The sequence below is a fragment of the Sorex fumeus genome, unplaced genomic scaffold (genome assembly GCF_029834395.1).
Source record: "Sorex fumeus unplaced genomic scaffold, SorFum_2.1 ptg000021l, whole genome shotgun sequence".
NCBI classification, from domain to species: domain Eukaryota; kingdom Metazoa; phylum Chordata; class Mammalia; order Eulipotyphla; family Soricidae; genus Sorex; species Sorex fumeus.
The window spans coordinates 7,134,226-7,153,064 of record NW_026606078.1 but is presented as its reverse complement, the minus strand read 5'-3'; the positions used below and the strand labels follow the sequence as shown (position 1 = coordinate 7,153,064).

Sequence of the window (18,839 nt, the reverse complement as noted above, 5' to 3'; positions counted from 1 at the left end):
GGCAGAACCATAGGACAACAGGTAGGGCATGTGCCTTGCCCACAGCCTACCCAGGTTCCTGCATCCCATGTGGTTTCCCGAGCCCTATTAGGAGAGAACACAGGGCCAGGAGAAAGCCCTGAGCAACACTGGGTGTGCCCGCCTACCAACTCCCCCCCCAAATAAATAAATAATAAAAATAAAAGAAGACAGGTTGGAAAAGATGGGCTTTAACTTACCTAAAATTATTGCAGCCAAGGACCACTCCGACTATGTTTTTACCTATGTCATGCACGTCGCCCTTAACGGTCGCCAACACAATAGTGCCTTGGTAAGGGTTCTGGGGAGTAAGCCAAAGTGAAGAGCTGAGAACTGCTCAGTCATTTTAGAATACATCACCTTACTCTCCAGAGTCAGTCAGATGTCAACACAGAAAAACAACTTAACACAACCAAGATAAACTTGAAAATATGATGCGGAAGTTCAATCACGTGCTTCTCTGAAGACAGAAATGAAAGTGTTCGGAAGGGGCTACCTAGTTAATAAGCTCAGGGATTTTCTTTCAAAATCATGGGTTCATCACTTCAAAGAACAGCTTAAGCTCAAATTTTTTAAAACGCCCAATAGTTGAACACCCTTTTCAGAACCTGCTAAATCCAGCTGACAAAAGTTCATTGTTAGCAGTAAGTGTTTGTGTGTGTGTGTGTGTGTGTGTGTGTCAGGGGGGTGGGGGGAGAAGCTGGCAAACCACGCATGTTTCATGAGAATCCACAAAGTTAAAATAGCACAGTGCAGAGGGACACTGGATTAGCTTCAAAGTTCTTCAACAGTGCTGGCCTCTCATGCACGGTCAGACTCTCCTCCTCCTTCACAAGAGGTGGGTGTGGGGCTCAGGGTGGGAGGGGGACAAAGAAAAAGGCACATGAGATTTTTATGAGTACTACGTCTGTCTGAGCAACTTATAAACTCAAATCAATTTAAGATTTCAGAATCAGGGGCCAAAGCAGACTGAGCTTCATATGGAACTAAATAAGGTCAAATGCACAATGATTCACTATGTGGTGTAGCCAACAAGAAAGAAATTGAATGCGGAAGTGGTGCCAAGGACATTACCAGTATACAGAATATTAAATTAAGAGGTTTCCCAAAACCATACATGACTCACTTACTCAAGGGCAGGGACTGATCTTTATAGCTACTGAATCTAGCAAAGTGACAGATACAATTGAACTGAATGAATGAATGAACTGGTTTTGTATTGAAATTATGGGCTTACTGGGAAAATCAACAACACATAAAAATGTCATGAGGACAAGTGCAAAGGCAAATCCTTGGGTATTCTGATACCTGGTTGAGTTGAACAATTTCTGTATTTTATCTTCTACAACAAACATAGACAAGTCCCATCCCAGCCTAGGAAGAAACTCTAAGGTTAGCCCTTCACAAAATCCCCCGGATTAGACAAACTAACTTGCCTCTTCTTCAACTGCGCCAGTAAGTACTTTCATTTCTTCTCTTTCTTTCTCCATAAAGGGAATAAGGTGGCCAACAGCCTTCTTCATGACTCGAGCTGACTTTATAACCTGGGGGATTGAGGGAAGTGTGTGAAGTGTCAGGTATTTTAACCAAACAACCTTAACAATCTAACAGCTATATATAAAATCTTAGCACAAATGAAGATATGTGCTTTGAGGTTGAGAAGAGGTCACACAGATGGCTGGTACATTTGTGGGAGGCCAAGGCTCAATCTCTGACTCCTCTGGGAGTGATACCTGAGCACTAAAACAAGAGTAGACACCTCCTACCTTCAGCACTACAGGGTGTGGTTCCAAAAACAAAAGAAAATAGGGACTGGAGCAATAGCACGGTGGGTAGGGCATTTGTCCTGCATGTGGCCTACCCAGGTTCGATTCCCAGCATTCCATATGGTCCCCTGAGCACTGCCAGGAGTAATTACTGAGTGCAGAGCCAGGAAAAAAACCCTGTGTATTGCCAGGTATGATGCAAAGAAAAAAAAAAAAAAGAAAGAAAGAAATCATGCTTTGATCCCAAGTTACCCACATTGGTCTCCTCTTCTGAGAAGGGGCAACATAAGGAATAATTGTGAATCCTCAACACAACATCAGGAATAAGCCATGAAAATAGCCAGGTATGGTGCAAAAAACAAAATAAAATAAAATGAAATAAAAGAGAAAATAATAAAAATAAATTAAAAAACTAGGAAAGGATGGACAAATGAATAGATAAGAAATCAAAGAATATTGGAGGTGTGGTGCCGCCAGCAGGTCAATCTGTACCCATGGGGTGAGTGCATTAGCAGCCTGATGGTGCCTTCAGGCTTCCTGATACCGCAAAATTGCCACTGTGCCTCTGGTTTGACCCCAAAAACTCAGGACTAAGTTTCCTGAGAAATTAAATAGCCAAAAGTTAGTATGTGGGAGTCACAAACTACCTCAGGCTCTGCTATACAAGCTTATTTATCGGCTTTGCTTCAGAGACACATAAATAAATCTCAAAGAAATCAAAAGTCACAGTTAATCTCACGTGCACAGTCTGCACGGTTGAACAGACCAGGGTAAATTGGAGGAGTGGAGGGTGAGCCTGGTGTTGCCCAAGCAGAGACCCTGGCAGCCCCCTGCTCCCACAATCTAACATCATTGCTATGTTCACCATTGGACTCCACCATCTCAGTAAAGACCTCACCGAGATATAATCTGCTGAAAATCTGGATATGTGGGTTTTGTGACTGAAATCTCACAGGCTTTCTTGGAGAAGAGAAGGGTTATCTTCCCCCACCTCCCTGTACTTCCAGAAGCTTTGGCAGTCATGTCCATACGCCAAAGCTGCATGTGCCTGCCACAGAGGCATGGAGGGGTGGGGGTAGGGGTGGCAGGAGGGATAATTGCGATCACTGGTGGGGGAGAATGGGCACTGGTTGGGGGATGAGTACTTGATCATGTGTGACTGAAAGATAATCACGAAAGTTTGTAAGTCTGTAATTCTCACAGTGATTCATGTAAAAAAAAAAAAAGAAAAGAAAAAAGAACAAGCTACTCCAGCCTTACCCTCCCAATAAAAATACTGAACGCCCTGAACAAATAAGATGACCTCTTAGTACCTGTACTGCAAACCATAATGCACAAAAGGAGAGAGAAAAAGGAGAACAGTGTCTGGCTGGTCAGCAGGCTGAGGATGGTGGTGGGTGGGTGGGAGGTGGGGGATGGTGGGAGAAAAATGGGGGATATTGGTGGTGGAAAAGGAACACTGGTGGAGGAATGGGTGTTGGATCATTGTATGACTGAAACCCAATCATGATCAGCTTTGCAATGATCTAAGAGATATTCAATAAATTTAAAAAAAAAAGAAAATCAGAGTAGAAATCAATGGGGAAAAATGTTTATAAGAGAAAATGAAACTAAGAGCGGGCTCCTTGAAAGGATAAGAAACATTGAGAAATTCTTAGCTTGGCGCATGCAGAAAGACAGAATACCCCAATAAACAGGATCAGAAATGAAAAGAAAGTTATGACAGATACCATAGAAATATAAAAAAAGTATGAGACTATTCTGAGCAACTCTATGCCACTAAATCGAGGAACCAAAAAGAAATGAAAAAATATTTAAAATTATCCAACCTGGAATCAGGAGAAAACAGAACACCTACACAGCCAATTACAAGTCAGGAAATTGAAAGAGTAATTAAAAGTCTGCCCCCAAACAAAAAAAACAGGTTTAGATGGTTTTACTAGTGAGTTCTAGTAAAAGATAACTACAGATTAATATCCAAGATGAGCACAGATGCAAACATCCTCAACAAAATCTTAGTAAATCAAATTCAGCCATATGTTAAAAGGATCAATATACATCATGATTTAGTGAGATTTATTCTAGGAATGAAAGAACAGTCATCATATGCAAATAAATTCATGTGATATATCACATCAACAAAAGGAAAGATAAAACCCATATGGACAAATCAACAGATGCAGAGGGGCCTGGAGCAACAGTATAGTGGGTAGGGCACTTGTCTTCGATGTGGCAAACCCAGGTTCGATCCCCAGTACCCCATATTGTTCCCCATGCTGTCAGGAGAGATCCCTGAGCACAGAACCAAGAGTTAAGTCCTAAGAACAGCTAAAGAGCTCCCAAGAAAAGCCCTATAAATAAATAAATAAATAAGCCAGACTAAGCTATGACTGTTCAAGAAGGGAGACATCCATGACATTGGCAACTATCGCCCGATCTGCCTATTATCTGTCATCTACAAGTTGTTCACTCGAGTCATCCTGAATAGGATTGGCAGAACACTAGATGAAGGACAACCATGTGAGCAAGCAGGGTTCCGCAAAGGATTCAGCACCATCGACCATATCCACACGATAACCAAACTCATTGAGGTTTCTCGGGAGTTCAAGATGCCGCTCTGCTTAACGTTCATTGATTTAAAGAAGGCCTTTGATTCTGTTGAGACGGAAGCGGTCATTGAAGCCCTAGCCAATCAGGGCATTCAAGCCCAATACATCAGGATCCTCCGTGAGCTGTATTGTGGATTCACCACCAGGATCTCACCATTCTACAAAGAAGTGATCGTTGATGTCAAGAGAGGGGTGCGGCAGGGTGATACCATTTCACCAAAACTCTTCAGTGCCACCCTCGAGAACATCATGCGACAACTGGAATGGGAAGGAATGGGAGTGAAGATAGATGGTCGGCAACTACACCACCTCCGCTTTGCTGATGACATTGTTTTAATAACACCAAACATCAGCCAAGCGGCACAAATGCTGGCCGACTTTGACCGTGAGTGTGGAAAGGTAGGACTACAGCTGAATCTTACGAAGACAATGTTTATGAGAAACAGCCTTGTTCCTGATGCCCCATTCGCTCTCAATGGAACGACCATCTCCGAATGCAACAGCTATGTCTACCTAGGTCGAGAGGTCAACATGACAAATGACCTGGCACCCGAGCTGCGCAGGAGGAAGAGAGCGGCTTGGAACACCTTCAAGAACGTCGAAGAAATAGCTAAGAGGACGAAGAACCTCCGGCTCCGGGCACATCTCTTTGATTCCACTGTTCTTCCTGCATTAACATATGCCTCAGAGACCTGGGCCCTACGCAAACAAGATGAGAACGCCATTCAGGTCTCCCAAAGAAGAATAGAAAGAGCTATGCTTGGAATATCACGTTTCACTCAAATGAGAGAACGAATCCGGAGTTCTGACATCCGTCGACGATCAAGGATCAGGGACGCTGTCTCATTTGCCAAGGTGTCGAAAATCAGATGGGCTGGTCACGTAATGAGATTTAAAGACGACCGTTGGACTAGAGCTGTTACTGATTGGATTCCACGGGATGTCAAGAGACTGCGTGGCCGCCCACCTACCAGATGGTCAGACTTCTTTGTGAAGGTCATGAACGATCGGTTTGAGGCCCTCCATGTTCCCGGAGCGAAGAGATGCCATTGGGCTACACTAGCACGCGACAGGGACAAATGGAGACGTTACTGGCGCCCGCTCGAGCAAATCGACGACTAACGGGAAGTTAAGTGATTTTAAGTGATAAGCTATGACATTCTGGTAATCAAAACAATGTAGTATTGCAACAAAATAGACATTTCAGGTGAGGGAACAGAACTGACAAACCAGCTAAAAATGTCTATATATGTGGATTAGTTCATTTGTGACAAAGTAGTTAAGATTATAAAATGAAGAAAAGAGAAGTCTCTCTAATAATTGGTGATGAGGAGCTGAAGAGATAGCCCAGTGGTCAGGATGTACAGGAACCAAGTTCAAACTCTGATACATGTTCACTGCTCAAGCACCTCCAAGGCGGCCCTGATGGTCCCTGGCACTCTGCATCCCCAGGCTCGAGCTGTCTGGCTGGCCAAGTATAGCCAGGAGCAGCCCCCAGCTCCTGAGCGCTGCTTGGGAGGTTCCCCCGTAAAATGGTGAAGAGACCTCTATCTTGCACCATGCACAAGAGCTAACTCAAAAAAGACTTAGATGTTAATCTTAAAGCCATAAAATATATCATAAAACATATTTTATATATCTATATATTTATGGCATCTGCTCGCTCCAGGAACACGAAGAGCATCAAACTGTTTGTTTAGAGCGAGCAGACGCCATTGGGCTACACTAGCACGCGACAGGCATGAATGAAGACGTTATTGGCACCCACTCGAGCAAATCGATGATCAACGGAATGACAAGTGGCAAGTGATACAAGTGATATATATATATATATACACACATATATATACAGACACACACACACACACACATACACACACAAATGCTACTCAGCTATTAGAAAAGATAAAATCCTGCCTTTTACTTCACCATGGACTAGTTATAACTAAAAGTGTTATACTAAGTGAAATGTGAAATAAGGAAAAAAGGAAAATACCAGATGATCTCACTCGTAGGTAGTACATAAAGAAAAAGCAAGAAAAGAGAATGCCCAATGAAATAAAAAACTGACCGCACTTCTGAGGTTACCAAAGAAAGGTGGAAAGTGGACTGACAGGGTCTAGTTGAGCGCAATGGTGGGATACTGGTACTTTGGTGATTGACATAGTATGCTAAAACTGTGCCCATAAAACATAAATATTTACACTCTTACAAACCAATTTTAGCTGAACAAAAGCAAAATAAAAACAAAAGAACATCCAAATGACTGCTAAGCTTTACATCAGTCTAAGGATGAATTTTCCCAAATTACTCTTGAATACTTTGAAAGACAGTAAATGTCAATGCCCCTGAGCACTTATCAAAGTTAAAACATTAAGAGATAATACCATTTTCTCCAATTGTAAAACTTCCTCCCATCTTTACAAACCTGAGGTAAGAACATTTTCCCAGCTCCGAAAAGGTCACCCACAATTTTCATGCCATTCATCAGCGGTCCTTCAATTATGTTCAGAGGCCGGGGATACTTTTCGTGTTTTAACCTGGCTTCCTCTGTATCCTCAATAATATGTTTTTCAATACCCTACAAAAAAAATCAAATTAAAATTCTGTATAATCACCCAACAGTATGAACCATGGAAATGCTGAAAAGTGTGTGCGTGTGTGTGTGTGGCGGGGGGAGATGTTTGAGTACTGACATGGATGGGAAAAAGGAATTCTCCTCATCCACTGTTGGTGGGAATGTCAACTGGTTCAATCTTTTTCAACACTTGCCATAAAACTAAGAAATGAGCTTTCATATGACTAGCTTTGGGAGTCTGTACCAAGGTGCTAAAAACTCTGTTCAGGAAAGTTGTTTGCATCCTATGTTCATTGCAACACTATTCATAATAGTCAAATCCTGGAAATAAGCCAAGTGTCCATGAAGAGAAGACTGATAAAGAAAATATAATACATATGTACAGTAGAATACTACTCAGCTCTGAGTATAGATGAAATGATGCGATTTGCCTCTACATGAATGGAATGGTGGGAATCATGCTAAGCGAAGTCAACTGGGAGAGGAATAGACAGAAAACGATCGCTTTCATATGTGGGTTATAAAGAAGCATAGCAATAGCGTAACAAAGGGCCAACGGCACTGGAATATGAGATCTGGTCTACAGAACTGAGATCACCCTGGCAGGGAAACAAGGTAGTGGGTAGTGGGTTTTGGGGGTAGGGGGGCTGAGACAATCGTGGAAGGAAGTGAACAATCTGGTGGAGGTTGTGGTGTTGGAATGTACGCATGAAACCCTATTATTAAGAGTATATTGTTAATCCCCCTCTCGGAGAGCCCGGCAAGCTACCGAGAGTATTCGATATGCCAAACACAGTAACAACAAAGTCTCCAATGGAGACGTTACTGGGCCCGCTCGAGCAAATCGATGATCAACGGGAGGGCCTTTACTTTACTTTTACTTTTATATTGTTAATCATAGTGATTACAATTTTAACAAATTTAAAAGTACGGGATTTGGAAACAGATTTTGAGTCCAAATCCTGGCTCCATCACTAATTATTAAATCTGATTTCCTAAATTAAAATATGCAGTGCCTACTTCATATGGTTATTCTGAGGATTAAATAACATATTGGGCTGGAGTGATAGCACAGCGGGTAGGGCGTTTGCCTTGCAAGCAGCCAACATGGCCGACCCGAGTTCGATTGCTCCACCCCTCTCGGAGAGCCTGGCAAGCTACCGAGAGTATCTTGCCTGGCAAGCTACCCGTGACGTATTCGATATGCCAAACACAGTAACAATTGTCACAATGGAGATGTTACTGGGCCTGCTCGAGCAAATCGATGAACAATGGGAGGACAGTGACAGTGAAATAACACATTAAACACTATATATAAAGTACTTAGCAGCTGTCCCCAATACAAAGTGCCCAGTAAAAGTCAGCCACAGACATAGTGCTATTACATAAAATTCAAACTTGTACTACAGTTTGGGTTGGAGCAGTAGCACAGCAGGTAGGGCGTTTGCACTGGACGTGGCCGACCCGGGTTCAATTCCTCTGCCCCTCTCGGAGTGCCTGGCAAGCTACCGAGAGTATCTCACCCGCACGGTAGAGCCTGGCGAACTCCCCATGGCGTATTCGATATGCCAAAAACAGTAACAAGTAGTCTCACAATGGAGACATTACTGGTGCCCGCTCAAGCATTTCAATGAACAACGGGAGGACAGTGCTACAGTGCTACAGTTTATTTCTTATTCTAATGATTAACACATTATATAAGTATTACCTGTGAAATATATTTTCTCATTGTAATTCTCTCTTAACTTACCTGACCTTCACTGATCCACTTCAAAACCTCCAGCATCCCTAGTTCAACAATCCTTGGCTGTCTAGTTCCATAATTTCAAATATTGTGAATCTCAAAAGATCCAAAATAAAGGCTGGAGTAATAGCACAGCAGGTAGGGCGTTTGCCTTGCATACAGCCAACCTAAGTTCGATTCCCAGCATCCCATATGCTCCCCCGAGCACTGCTAGGAGTAATTCCTGAGTGCATGAACCAGGAGTAATTCCTGTGCATCACCGGATGTGACCCCCCCAAAAAAAGATCCAAAATGTTAAAATTCTAGGACTCCCCCTCAAAAGTCCCCCCAATGGAATTCTCCAGATTCACAAATGAGGAAACTGAAGCTATAACACTGTTTATCTTGCCTAAAATTGCAGTTTTCAGAAGAGCTGGAACTTGCTTCATTGACTGACACAACTTGATCTTAGGGAGTTTCTCAACCTTAGCACTACTAATATTTCACTTGATCACTTGACTTCCCATTAATCATCGATTTGCTCGAGCGGGTGCCAGTAACATCCCCATTCGGCCCTGCCGCATGCTAGTGTAGTCCAGTGGCGTCTGTTCGTTCTAGGAACACGAAGAGCCTCAAACCGATCGTTCAGGGTCTTGACGAAGAAGTCTGACCATCTTGTAGGTGGGTAGCCATGCGGTCTTTTGACGTCCCGTGGAATCCAGTTGGTAATGGCTCTAGTCCAGCAGTCGTCTATTTCAATCTGAATAATTCTATGACCTGAGTGTCAGTTCTTTGTACCATCAAATTTTAAACAGCCTGCCCCCTCTTGCCCCTGGCCACTTCATCTACACCCAATGGCTTCAACAGAAATGAGTCAGGGACAAAATCACCCAGAGAGGTGGGTGGTCTAAGGACTCTTCTTCGCCAGCTGTTGTCAGCACCACCCTTCATCAATGACACCACATAAGCCTCGAGCATCCTGTCCCCACTCAGGGTTCCACTGCTCACCTTCACAAGGGCATACTCAAGGCGGTCTTCAATGGAGCTGTTCCTCCACTCATCAGTCTGCATGACTTTCTTGCCTCCTTTGCCATGAGTCTGAATTAAAATTAGGATGAAAAGTTATAAGAGGTCCTTACTGATTATTTGGCATTAAAAACAACAATAACAAATCACATGCACACGCACATACAGAAACCCTTATTCTTCTTGTCAATGTCCAGTTCCTAGAAGACAACCAGCAAGAACTAGGATTTCAACAAATGTCCGGAGAGAGAGAGAGTGAGAGAGAGAGAGAGAAAGAGAGAGAGAGAGAGATTGATTTTAGTTTTCAGTAGAGGAATACAGTAGCACTGTTCTCCCGCTGTTCATCGATTTGCTCCAGCAGGCACCAGTAACGTCTCCATTGTGAGACTTGTTACTGTTTTCGGCACATTTGAATATGCCATGGAATAGAGTAAGGTTCCATATTTTCTTTCTTTCTTTCTTAAAAGATAAAACTTATGACAAAATATTTCTATGGTTTTGTGAGAAGCTGAGCCACATTTGATGGACTTTAGAGCTTAACACAACAGTCATCATTGCCCATAACCATGTGTAGAGAGGCTGTGATGAAACGAAATCAGATATCGTCCTGGAGAGTATCTTGTACTAATAAGTATCTTATTAGTGTGTGCCCTCAAGAACCCCGACCTATAATAAGGAAGGTGGAAAATATAAGAGAAAGGTAAGCTGCAAGAAGCTTGTGCTGAGGGCGGAACCAGGAAATGTTATGGACTAGACGATGATAACAGAGTAGATGGGGAATTTGAAAAAGTGAGCCCTGCAAACTGGAGTGTTAAAAAGACTTCAAAAGAGCTTTAGCAAAATACAATAAATCATGCTTCATATGGGAATGACACATCTTTCAATGGGTGATACCATTACCCAAACCAGAAATCTAAGTATTACTCCTGAGTCTCCACAAATTCCTCACACTCAACCAACCACCTAGTCCTAATGATAATACCTTTCAGTACTTTTCCCCACCCAACTGCATTTTCATCGTCCAAACTACGTTTTCCACAGCACAGAATCACCCTATTCCCCTGTGTGTTTTCCACACTAGAGCCAGAGGGACCTTTCCAAAGTAAAAATCTGATCAAATGACCCCCCCTGTGGAAACTAAAAGGTCTCTGTTGCTCTGAGGACACAGTACTGAGGCTTTTAGGCTCAGTGTCTTTTGGTGCTTTTACAATGCCCTGGTCTGGCTTTTATCCATCGCTTTATCATCTGCCCTTCAGAGAACAGACCTTTCCAAAGACATCAAGATTAGATTGGAGGCCAACCGCACACTCTAGGGGTAAAGGCAGCTCAGACAGAGAAGGGAACACCAAATAAAGGGTGTTGGGAAGATCCGCCCAGGATGGGAGATGCATGCTGAAAGTAGACTATAGACCGAACATGACTGCCACTCAATTCCTCTTTTGCAAACCACAGCACCCAAAAGGAGAGAGAGAACAAAAGGGAATGCCCTGCCACAGAGGCAGGGTGGGATGGGGGGACAGGGCGTGGGAGGGATGCTGGGACCCTTGGTGGTAGAGAATGGGCACTGGTGGAGGGATGGGTACTCGATCATTTTTTTTGAGTTGTCATTTTATTTTATTTTTTTTTATTAATCATTTTTTTATTAGTGAAACACCATGAGGCACAGTTATAGACTTATAAATTTTTGTGCTTAGGTTTCAGTTATACAATGATCAAGTACCCATCCCTCCACCAGTGCCCATCCTCCACCACCGCGGGTCCCAGCATTCCCCCCAGCCCCCATCCCCTTCATCCCACCCTGCCTCTGTGGCAGGGCATTCCCCCTTGTTCTCTCTCTCTTCTTTTGGGTACTGTGTTTTGCAAGAGAGGCATTGAGTGGCAATCATGTTTGGTCTATAGTCTACTTTCAGCATGCTTCTCCCATTCTGGGAGGATTCTCCCAACACCTTTATTTGGTGTTCCCTTCTCTATCTGAGCTCCCTTTTCCCCTATCATGTGTGGTCGGCCTCCAAGCTATGGAGTAAAATTCCTGGTACTAATCTCGGCCATTCTTGGGTATTAGTCTCCTATTTTGTTACTTTATGTTCCCCAGATGAATGCAATCTTTCTATGTCTATCCCTTTCTGAGTCATTTCGCTTAACATGATACTTTCCATGTGGTACCACTTGTATGCAAATTTCATGACTTCGTCTTTTCTAAAAGCTACATAGTACTCCATTGTGTAGATGTACCAAAGTTTCTTTAACCAGTCATCTGTTCTCGGGCACTCAGGTTTTTTCCAGATTCTGGCTATTGTAAAGAGTGCTGCAGTGAGATCATTTTTATAACTGAAACCCAAACACAAAAATTTTTTTAAGTCTACAACTGTACCTTAAGGTGTTTCACTAATAATTTAAAAAAAAAAGATTAGAGATCAATAAAGAAGCTTAGTGTGAATTACAAGGAATATGATCTGGAAATTTGGGGGGAGAGTGAGGGTATCTCTCAAGCAGTGCTACTCAGGCCAGCAGTGCCATGGACCACCAGAACTAGCCCAATGATGTGGGGGACCATGTGGTACCAGGAATCAAACACAGGGCATTACCAAGCCAGGCGTGCATTTCAAGTTCTTTAAGCTAATATCCCAACCTAACACCTGGAAGATTTTATTACCAAAAATAATTTATCCACCACAGGTTACTCTGCGTCAAATCAAAGGAGTTATTTTTCAATAACACCCATTGCTCCCCATGAAGTAGAGTTAAAAATCTAAGCCCGCAGATTGCTCTTTCTCTACCCTTTCCAATAATCAGACAAGAACTTGCATGCAGTTAAGAACAGTGTTACCTAGATGATAACAATAATTCCATTCAAAAGAAAAAAGAAAACTTGGATGCAGAATTCATTCCTTAGTAGCAAAAAGATAACCACTTTCTTTGAAGAAAAAGATTCCTCAATTCTTATTTGCCTCGTGAAATTCCTTCTTTTTATGCACCATTTGCACCTGGTATATAGTGAGGAACTACTATAGCACTGAAAACTCCTGGGAATTATTAAAGCATATCTGTTTTGGTTATTAATTCCCTTATTGTGGTACCAGAAGTCACCTTGAAAGTAGACAGTTAGCCTACTTGACAAAGGGTCAATGGCTTGTAATAAAAATTTGGGTTACATTGAGAGGGAAGCAATTTCTTACATGATGGATTGTTAAGTTCTTGCATTTGCAATTAAGTTTTCTCTCAGCTCAGCTATAAACCTTATGCAAAAACTCTTAGCAGCTCAGCATCATAAACAGAAACAAAAAAAAATTGTCAACAAATACTCAAAGAGAATCCAGAAAAGATAGACTGACATAAAACATGAAGTCAAACCAACATTAAATGAATGTCATCTCATAAATAAGGAGTCCTGTCTTTTTTTAGTAAGAAAGCTATCTCATCTGAACCAGGGAGAAAAAAAACAGGACATCATATTCTTTTAGGAATGACTGAGAAAGCTCTAGAATAACTGCATGATTATAGAGGACCATAGAAAATGTCCTTCAGACTTCCTACAGAACCCTCATCTAAGGGCTATTCATGGAGGAGCCCCTCCCATAGGGAAAGACAGACTGAAAAGTGAGTGGAGTTCCACATTCATGGTCTTAATGTTCAAACAGTGGAAAGGTGAAGCACTTTGTCTTCAGGAGCAGAAGCAATAAATGGAGTCAAAAAAGAAAATGTTGCCAATGCAGTGAGCTCAGAAGCAGAACTTGCCTTAAACACTGTCCTGGGTTCACAGCAGAACTCAGAAATGTATTCTAGGGAACTGAGAGAGGGTCACGTGCTTACTGGGGCAGAGTCCAAACTCAGATCAGCTTGGCTAAGTGTAAGACTAAATGAACTGTTTTAAAATCTAACTCTTTCCACTCAGAAGGTTGATAAATAAGGATACAATGAAATCCTAAATTTTCCTTCTTGCAGCACATTTCAGTACTCTGATAGAAAAGATAAACTGGTACTTCTGCCAGATTAAGATTCTGATATGGAAATCATTCCAATATTGAAATAGCAGGGTGGAATGCAAAAAAACAAAGCTAAGAACACCAAAGAAACAACAAAAGAAAATCCTAAATAGCCATTCCACTGACGAAATAAATGAGATAAACATCTAAATAAAACAGAAAGATGTTCCCAGTATACTGCTAAATAAGCAGGTTATCAAAAGAGTATCCACAGTATAGCTCCATTTATTAATGTACAAAATTTATATGAAAATATTCATTACAACATAAACAAAAAAACACTACTTGAGAATTACAATATAATTTCAACTACGATTATCTTTGGTTAATAAGTCCTATTAACTATTTTCTTTTCAGCTTACCTGTATTTGCAAATTTTCTAAAACTAATAAGTGTTACTTCAATATAATAAAAATTAACTATACATTTAAATATATATTTAAAGAAACCTAAATTCAGAATACTGAAGCAGCTGGGTATGGCCTATCTCTCTTTTCTAGTAATTAAAATACTTTCTCTGGAATTCTACAGAAATCCTCAGGGATCCAATGAGAGGATGAATTACTTGTGTCTATTCTACAGTGAATGTTACGCAACTATAAGTGATCAATACATTCAAACACAGAAGAAACCATTTGTAAGAGCATTCCCTCTACCTGAGCATAACGTAAGAGCTTCTCAGTGGCTTCAGGATCCTTATTCCAGATGAGATCTTCACACAGCTGGAGAAGTTCCTTATGGATATCATCATATACCGGGAGATTTCCAGCATTCACTATTCCCATGTCCATACCAAACTAAGTGTAATAAGAAGGAAAGTGAGGATTTTTCAAAAAGCTAAAACCATTTTATTTCATTTTGTTTTGTTTTGTTGGAGTCATACCCAGCAGTGTTCAGGGTTTACTCCTGGCTCTGTACTCAAGAATCATCCATGACATTGCTCAGGGGACCATATGTAGTGCCAGGGATCAAATCTGGGTCCATTACATAAAAAGCAAATACTTTACCAGCTGTACTATTTCTCTGACCCAGCTGAAAAAGTTCTGATCCTAAATTTCTGATACCAAATCATAAGTCAGCAAAAATTTTTCATAAAGGTCCAGAGAGAAAATATTTCAGACCATAATTTCTGTCGAAAATGCAACTCTGCTTGCTATAGCATATAAGCAGATGTAAACAATGTAAGTGAGAGTGTATAGTCTTGTTTCAATAAAACTTTATTTACAGAAACTGGAAGCAGGTTCGAGTTAGTCTGCAGGCCAACATTTCCAAACCCCTGCCCCAAGTCAAAGTTGATTTCAACGGGACAAAGATATCTTTCTACCATACCTTGATAGCATGATACAGGAAAACTCCATGCATTGCTTCTCGAATAGCTTCCATCCCTCGGAAGGAGAAGGACAAGTTGGAAAGACCTCCACTTATTTTGGCTCCAGGTAATGTTTCCTAACAAGACATGTTAAAATGTGAAGAGATTCTCTTTTGTTGCCAAACGCAATGATCATATCTCTTGAGCTTTATACAAGACTGGAAAGTAAAAATAGTTTAGAAGTTTGAAATGATTCAGGGCTTTTTGCAGCTAGAGATCAAATCTTACCATAATGTGGCATCACAGAGGCACTGATTCACAAATGGTCTTTGCCATCAGATCGAATCTCCCTAGAGGAATTTTTCACATTCTACTCTGTCTCGGCATTCCTCTAGAGTGACCATGATGGGGCACAATGTATGGTTAAAGTATCACGAAAAAATATTTTCTCGATAAATGAATGAAAAAGAGAGAGAGCAGGGCTGGAGCAATAGCAAGCCTTATAACAGGTAAGGCGTTGCCTTGCATGCACACAACCTGGGTTCAGTCCCAGCATCCCATATGGCTCCCTGAGCATAGCCTGGAGTAATTCCTGAGTGCAGAGCCCGGAATAACATCCCCCCCTCTGCTCCAGTCCCTCCAAAAGAGAAAGCAATGACGTTAGACATACACAAACTAAGAGAAAAGAGTATGTCATTTGTTGGAGCGCAAAGTACAAGAAGGCCTCCACAACCAGGTGTCCTGGTCTAAACTAGTGATTGTCAAAGTGAGTGATTCCACCCTGGCCTCCAGGTACTGGAATCAACTACTGGGAGCCTGGGGAGCCTTGTCCATAGTAGCAGTTTCAGGTACGTTACTTATATGTAGGGGGTAGAGAGGGAAGAGTGAGGGATACTTCTTCTATGGGGGAAGTTTCTTCTGTGCTTTCTGTTTGTACATGGAAAGACTTACAAACAGATGCTGGGTAATTTCTTTTTTTGAAAAGGGGATCAGTAGGCCAAATACATTTGGGAACTTGAATCTTGAATCTAAATGAACCAACTCCCTTAAATTCTCTGTAAACTTGGTCAATTACAGAAGGACAAAAGGAAGCTGAAGTTCCCACCACACCTAATAGTTAATATCCTCAAGCACTGGGGGCTGGAAAGAGAGCATAGCTGGTAGGGTGTTTGCCTTGCATGCGGCCGACACAGGTTTGATTCCCAGCATCCCATATAGTCCCCTGAGCACCACCAGTAATTCCTGGAGTAAACCCAGTGCATCGCCAGGTATGACCAAAAAAAGAAAAAAAAAAATCCTCAAGCAGTGGCTACAGATGCACCAAGAGGAACTCTTACTGTCAGTGAAAGAACAAATTCAAGCACTTAGGGTGTCTCTGCCATTCTAGACCACTATGACATCCCACTTCCACATATGAGCTATGGAGGAACTCATGCGCACGCACACAAAGTTATATATACAATAATATTCTCGGCAGCAGGACTCATAATGCCCCCAACTGGAAACAAAAAAAAAAAATGTCTACCGGTAGGAAAAGAGCTAATATGGTAAAGTTCTATAATGGAGTGTTATACATTCATTACAGTGAACAAAGTACAGCTGCAACCCAGGCAAAGTTGAAAATTAGGTTGGGTAAGGAAATAAAAAGAACCTTAAAACTCAAATTGTAGTAAGCTTAAAAGCAAGAAAAAGAAATCATATTGTTGATACAACTCATTATTGTTATTTGTGGTGATTATTGTTTATAAAGTCACCAGGAAGACCAAAGCAGGGAATGCTGAAAATCCTTGCTTGAGGAGGATTTTCAACCTAGGTTTCAACCTCTGGGCACAACATTTTTAAAGCAATTAATCAATATAAAATCTTGTTTAAAAACCTTACTTGGGGGCTAAATGATAGTACAGTGGTTAGGGCACAGTTCTAGCAAGCTCTAGACCCAGACTCAATTCCTGGCACTGAATGGACCACTGAGCACTGCCAGGTATGCTCTGTAGAGCCCCAGCACAACTAGGCCATTCTGCACAGCATCACATGCTTGGGCCTATGCGGTGAACTGATTGGACAAGAATTACCAGGGGAGCACCACCCCCCTCTCCCCAACCCCCCCTTTTTTTAGTCATCATTTTATTTTTTATTTATTTATTTTTAATTTTTTAATTTTTATTAGTGAGACACCATGAGGTACAGTTGTAGACTTACAAATTTCGTGCTTGGATTTCAATTATACAATGACCAAATACCCATCCCTCCACCAGTGCCCATTTCCCACCACCATAGATCCCAGTATCCCTCCCACCCCTCATCCCCCCCATCCCACCCTGCCTCTGTGGCAGGGCATTCCCTTTTATTCTCTCCTTTTGGGTGTTGTGGTTTGCAAAAGAGGCAATGGGTGGCAATCATGTTTGGTCTATAGTCTACTTTCAGCATGCTTCTCCCGTCCTGGGAGGATCCTCCCAACACCCTTTATTTGGTGCTCCCTTCTCTATCTGAGCTCCTTTTTCCCCTAGCATGTGTGGCTGGACTATAAGCCATGGAGCAAAATTCCTGGTACTAATCTCGGCCACTTTTGGGTGTTAGTCTCCTATTTTGTTACTTTATGTTCCCCAGATGAATGCAATCTTTCTATGTCTATCCCTTTCTTTCTGAGTCATTTTGCTTAACATGATACTTTCCATGTAGTACCACTTGTATGTAAATTTCATGACTTCATCTTTTCTAACAGCTACATAGTACTCCATTGTGTAAATGTACAGAAGTTTCTTTAACCAGTCATCTGTTATCGGGCACTTGGGTTTTTTCCAGATTCTGGCTATTGTAAAGAGTGCTGCAATGAACAAACAAGTGCAGATGTCACTTCGACTATACTTTTTTGCCTCTCTGGGATATATTTCCAGGAGTGCCCAAACCCCTTGTTTTAGTGATAACTTGTTTAATATATATTATTGGCTAATTAACTTTGAACTCACAGACAACAGTTGTGTAACACATGTCAAAAATTAATTTTTTAACACAACTATTTCCTCTATAAGTAATAAAAGTAATAAGTAATCACCATTTTCTTACACTTTAGTAACCACAGACAGCTCTTCAGCACTATTATGGGAGGTCACTGAAATAAAAATCAGGAAGAAAATTCTGAAAAATGTGAATAATATGACACTCTATCAACCATAAAAAGATGCCTATTAATAGACTGAAAACAATGGACAGAGTGAATACTAAAAGGGTGGGGGAGGGGGCCACAAATTTTAGTGAACAGGTTAACTCATGGGCCGGAGTGACAGCACAGTGGGTAGGGCGTTTGTCTTGCACATGGCCGACCCGGGTTCAATTCCTCTGCCCCTCTCAGCGAGCACGGCAAGCTACCAAGAGTATCCTGCCTATACGGCAAAGCCTGACAAGCTACCCATGACGTATTCAATATGCCAAAAACAGTAACAAGTCTCACAATGGAGATGTTACTGGTGTCTTCTCAAGAAAATTGATGATCAACTTGAGGACAGTGCTACAGAGCTACAAGTTAATTCACAACTATAAAAATCCATGTTCTGCAACTAGAGTAATAGTAATAGTATAGAGGGTAGGGCGCTTGCCTTATATGCAACCTACCCAAGTACCACTATGGTCCCCTGAGTCCTGCCAGGAATGGTCCCTGAGTGCAGAGCCAGGAGTAAGCCCTGCACACTGCACACCCCTGGCTGTAGCTCAAAGTCTTTAAAAAAAAAAAAAAGCATTGACCACACATGTATGTAGTGACAACTGTTAGGTAAAGCAACAAAGTGATATTAATGAAACAGGCTAATGACCACTGCCAACAAATTTAGAAT

The 18,839-nt window shown here is 41.7% G+C and overlaps 1 protein-coding gene across 1 annotated transcript in view; it reads right to left on the bottom strand.

Moving 5' to 3' along the window:
* The window catches only part of MTR (5-methyltetrahydrofolate-homocysteine methyltransferase), a 124,922-nt gene that overhangs the window by 40,231 nt on the left and 65,852 nt on the right, over positions 1–18,839 (bottom strand). Inside the window, exons 17-22 of the mRNA XM_056113598.1 lie at positions 15,033–15,149; positions 14,360–14,500; positions 9,703–9,792; positions 6,822–6,974; positions 1,455–1,562; positions 219–319 (exon numbers count right to left, since the gene is read on the bottom strand). Of these exons, the coding sequence (XP_055969573.1) occupies positions 219–319; positions 1,455–1,562; positions 6,822–6,974; positions 9,703–9,792; positions 14,360–14,500; positions 15,033–15,149 (710 nt within the window). The remainder of the gene's footprint in view (positions 1–218; positions 320–1,454; positions 1,563–6,821; positions 6,975–9,702; positions 9,793–14,359; positions 14,501–15,032; positions 15,150–18,839) is intronic.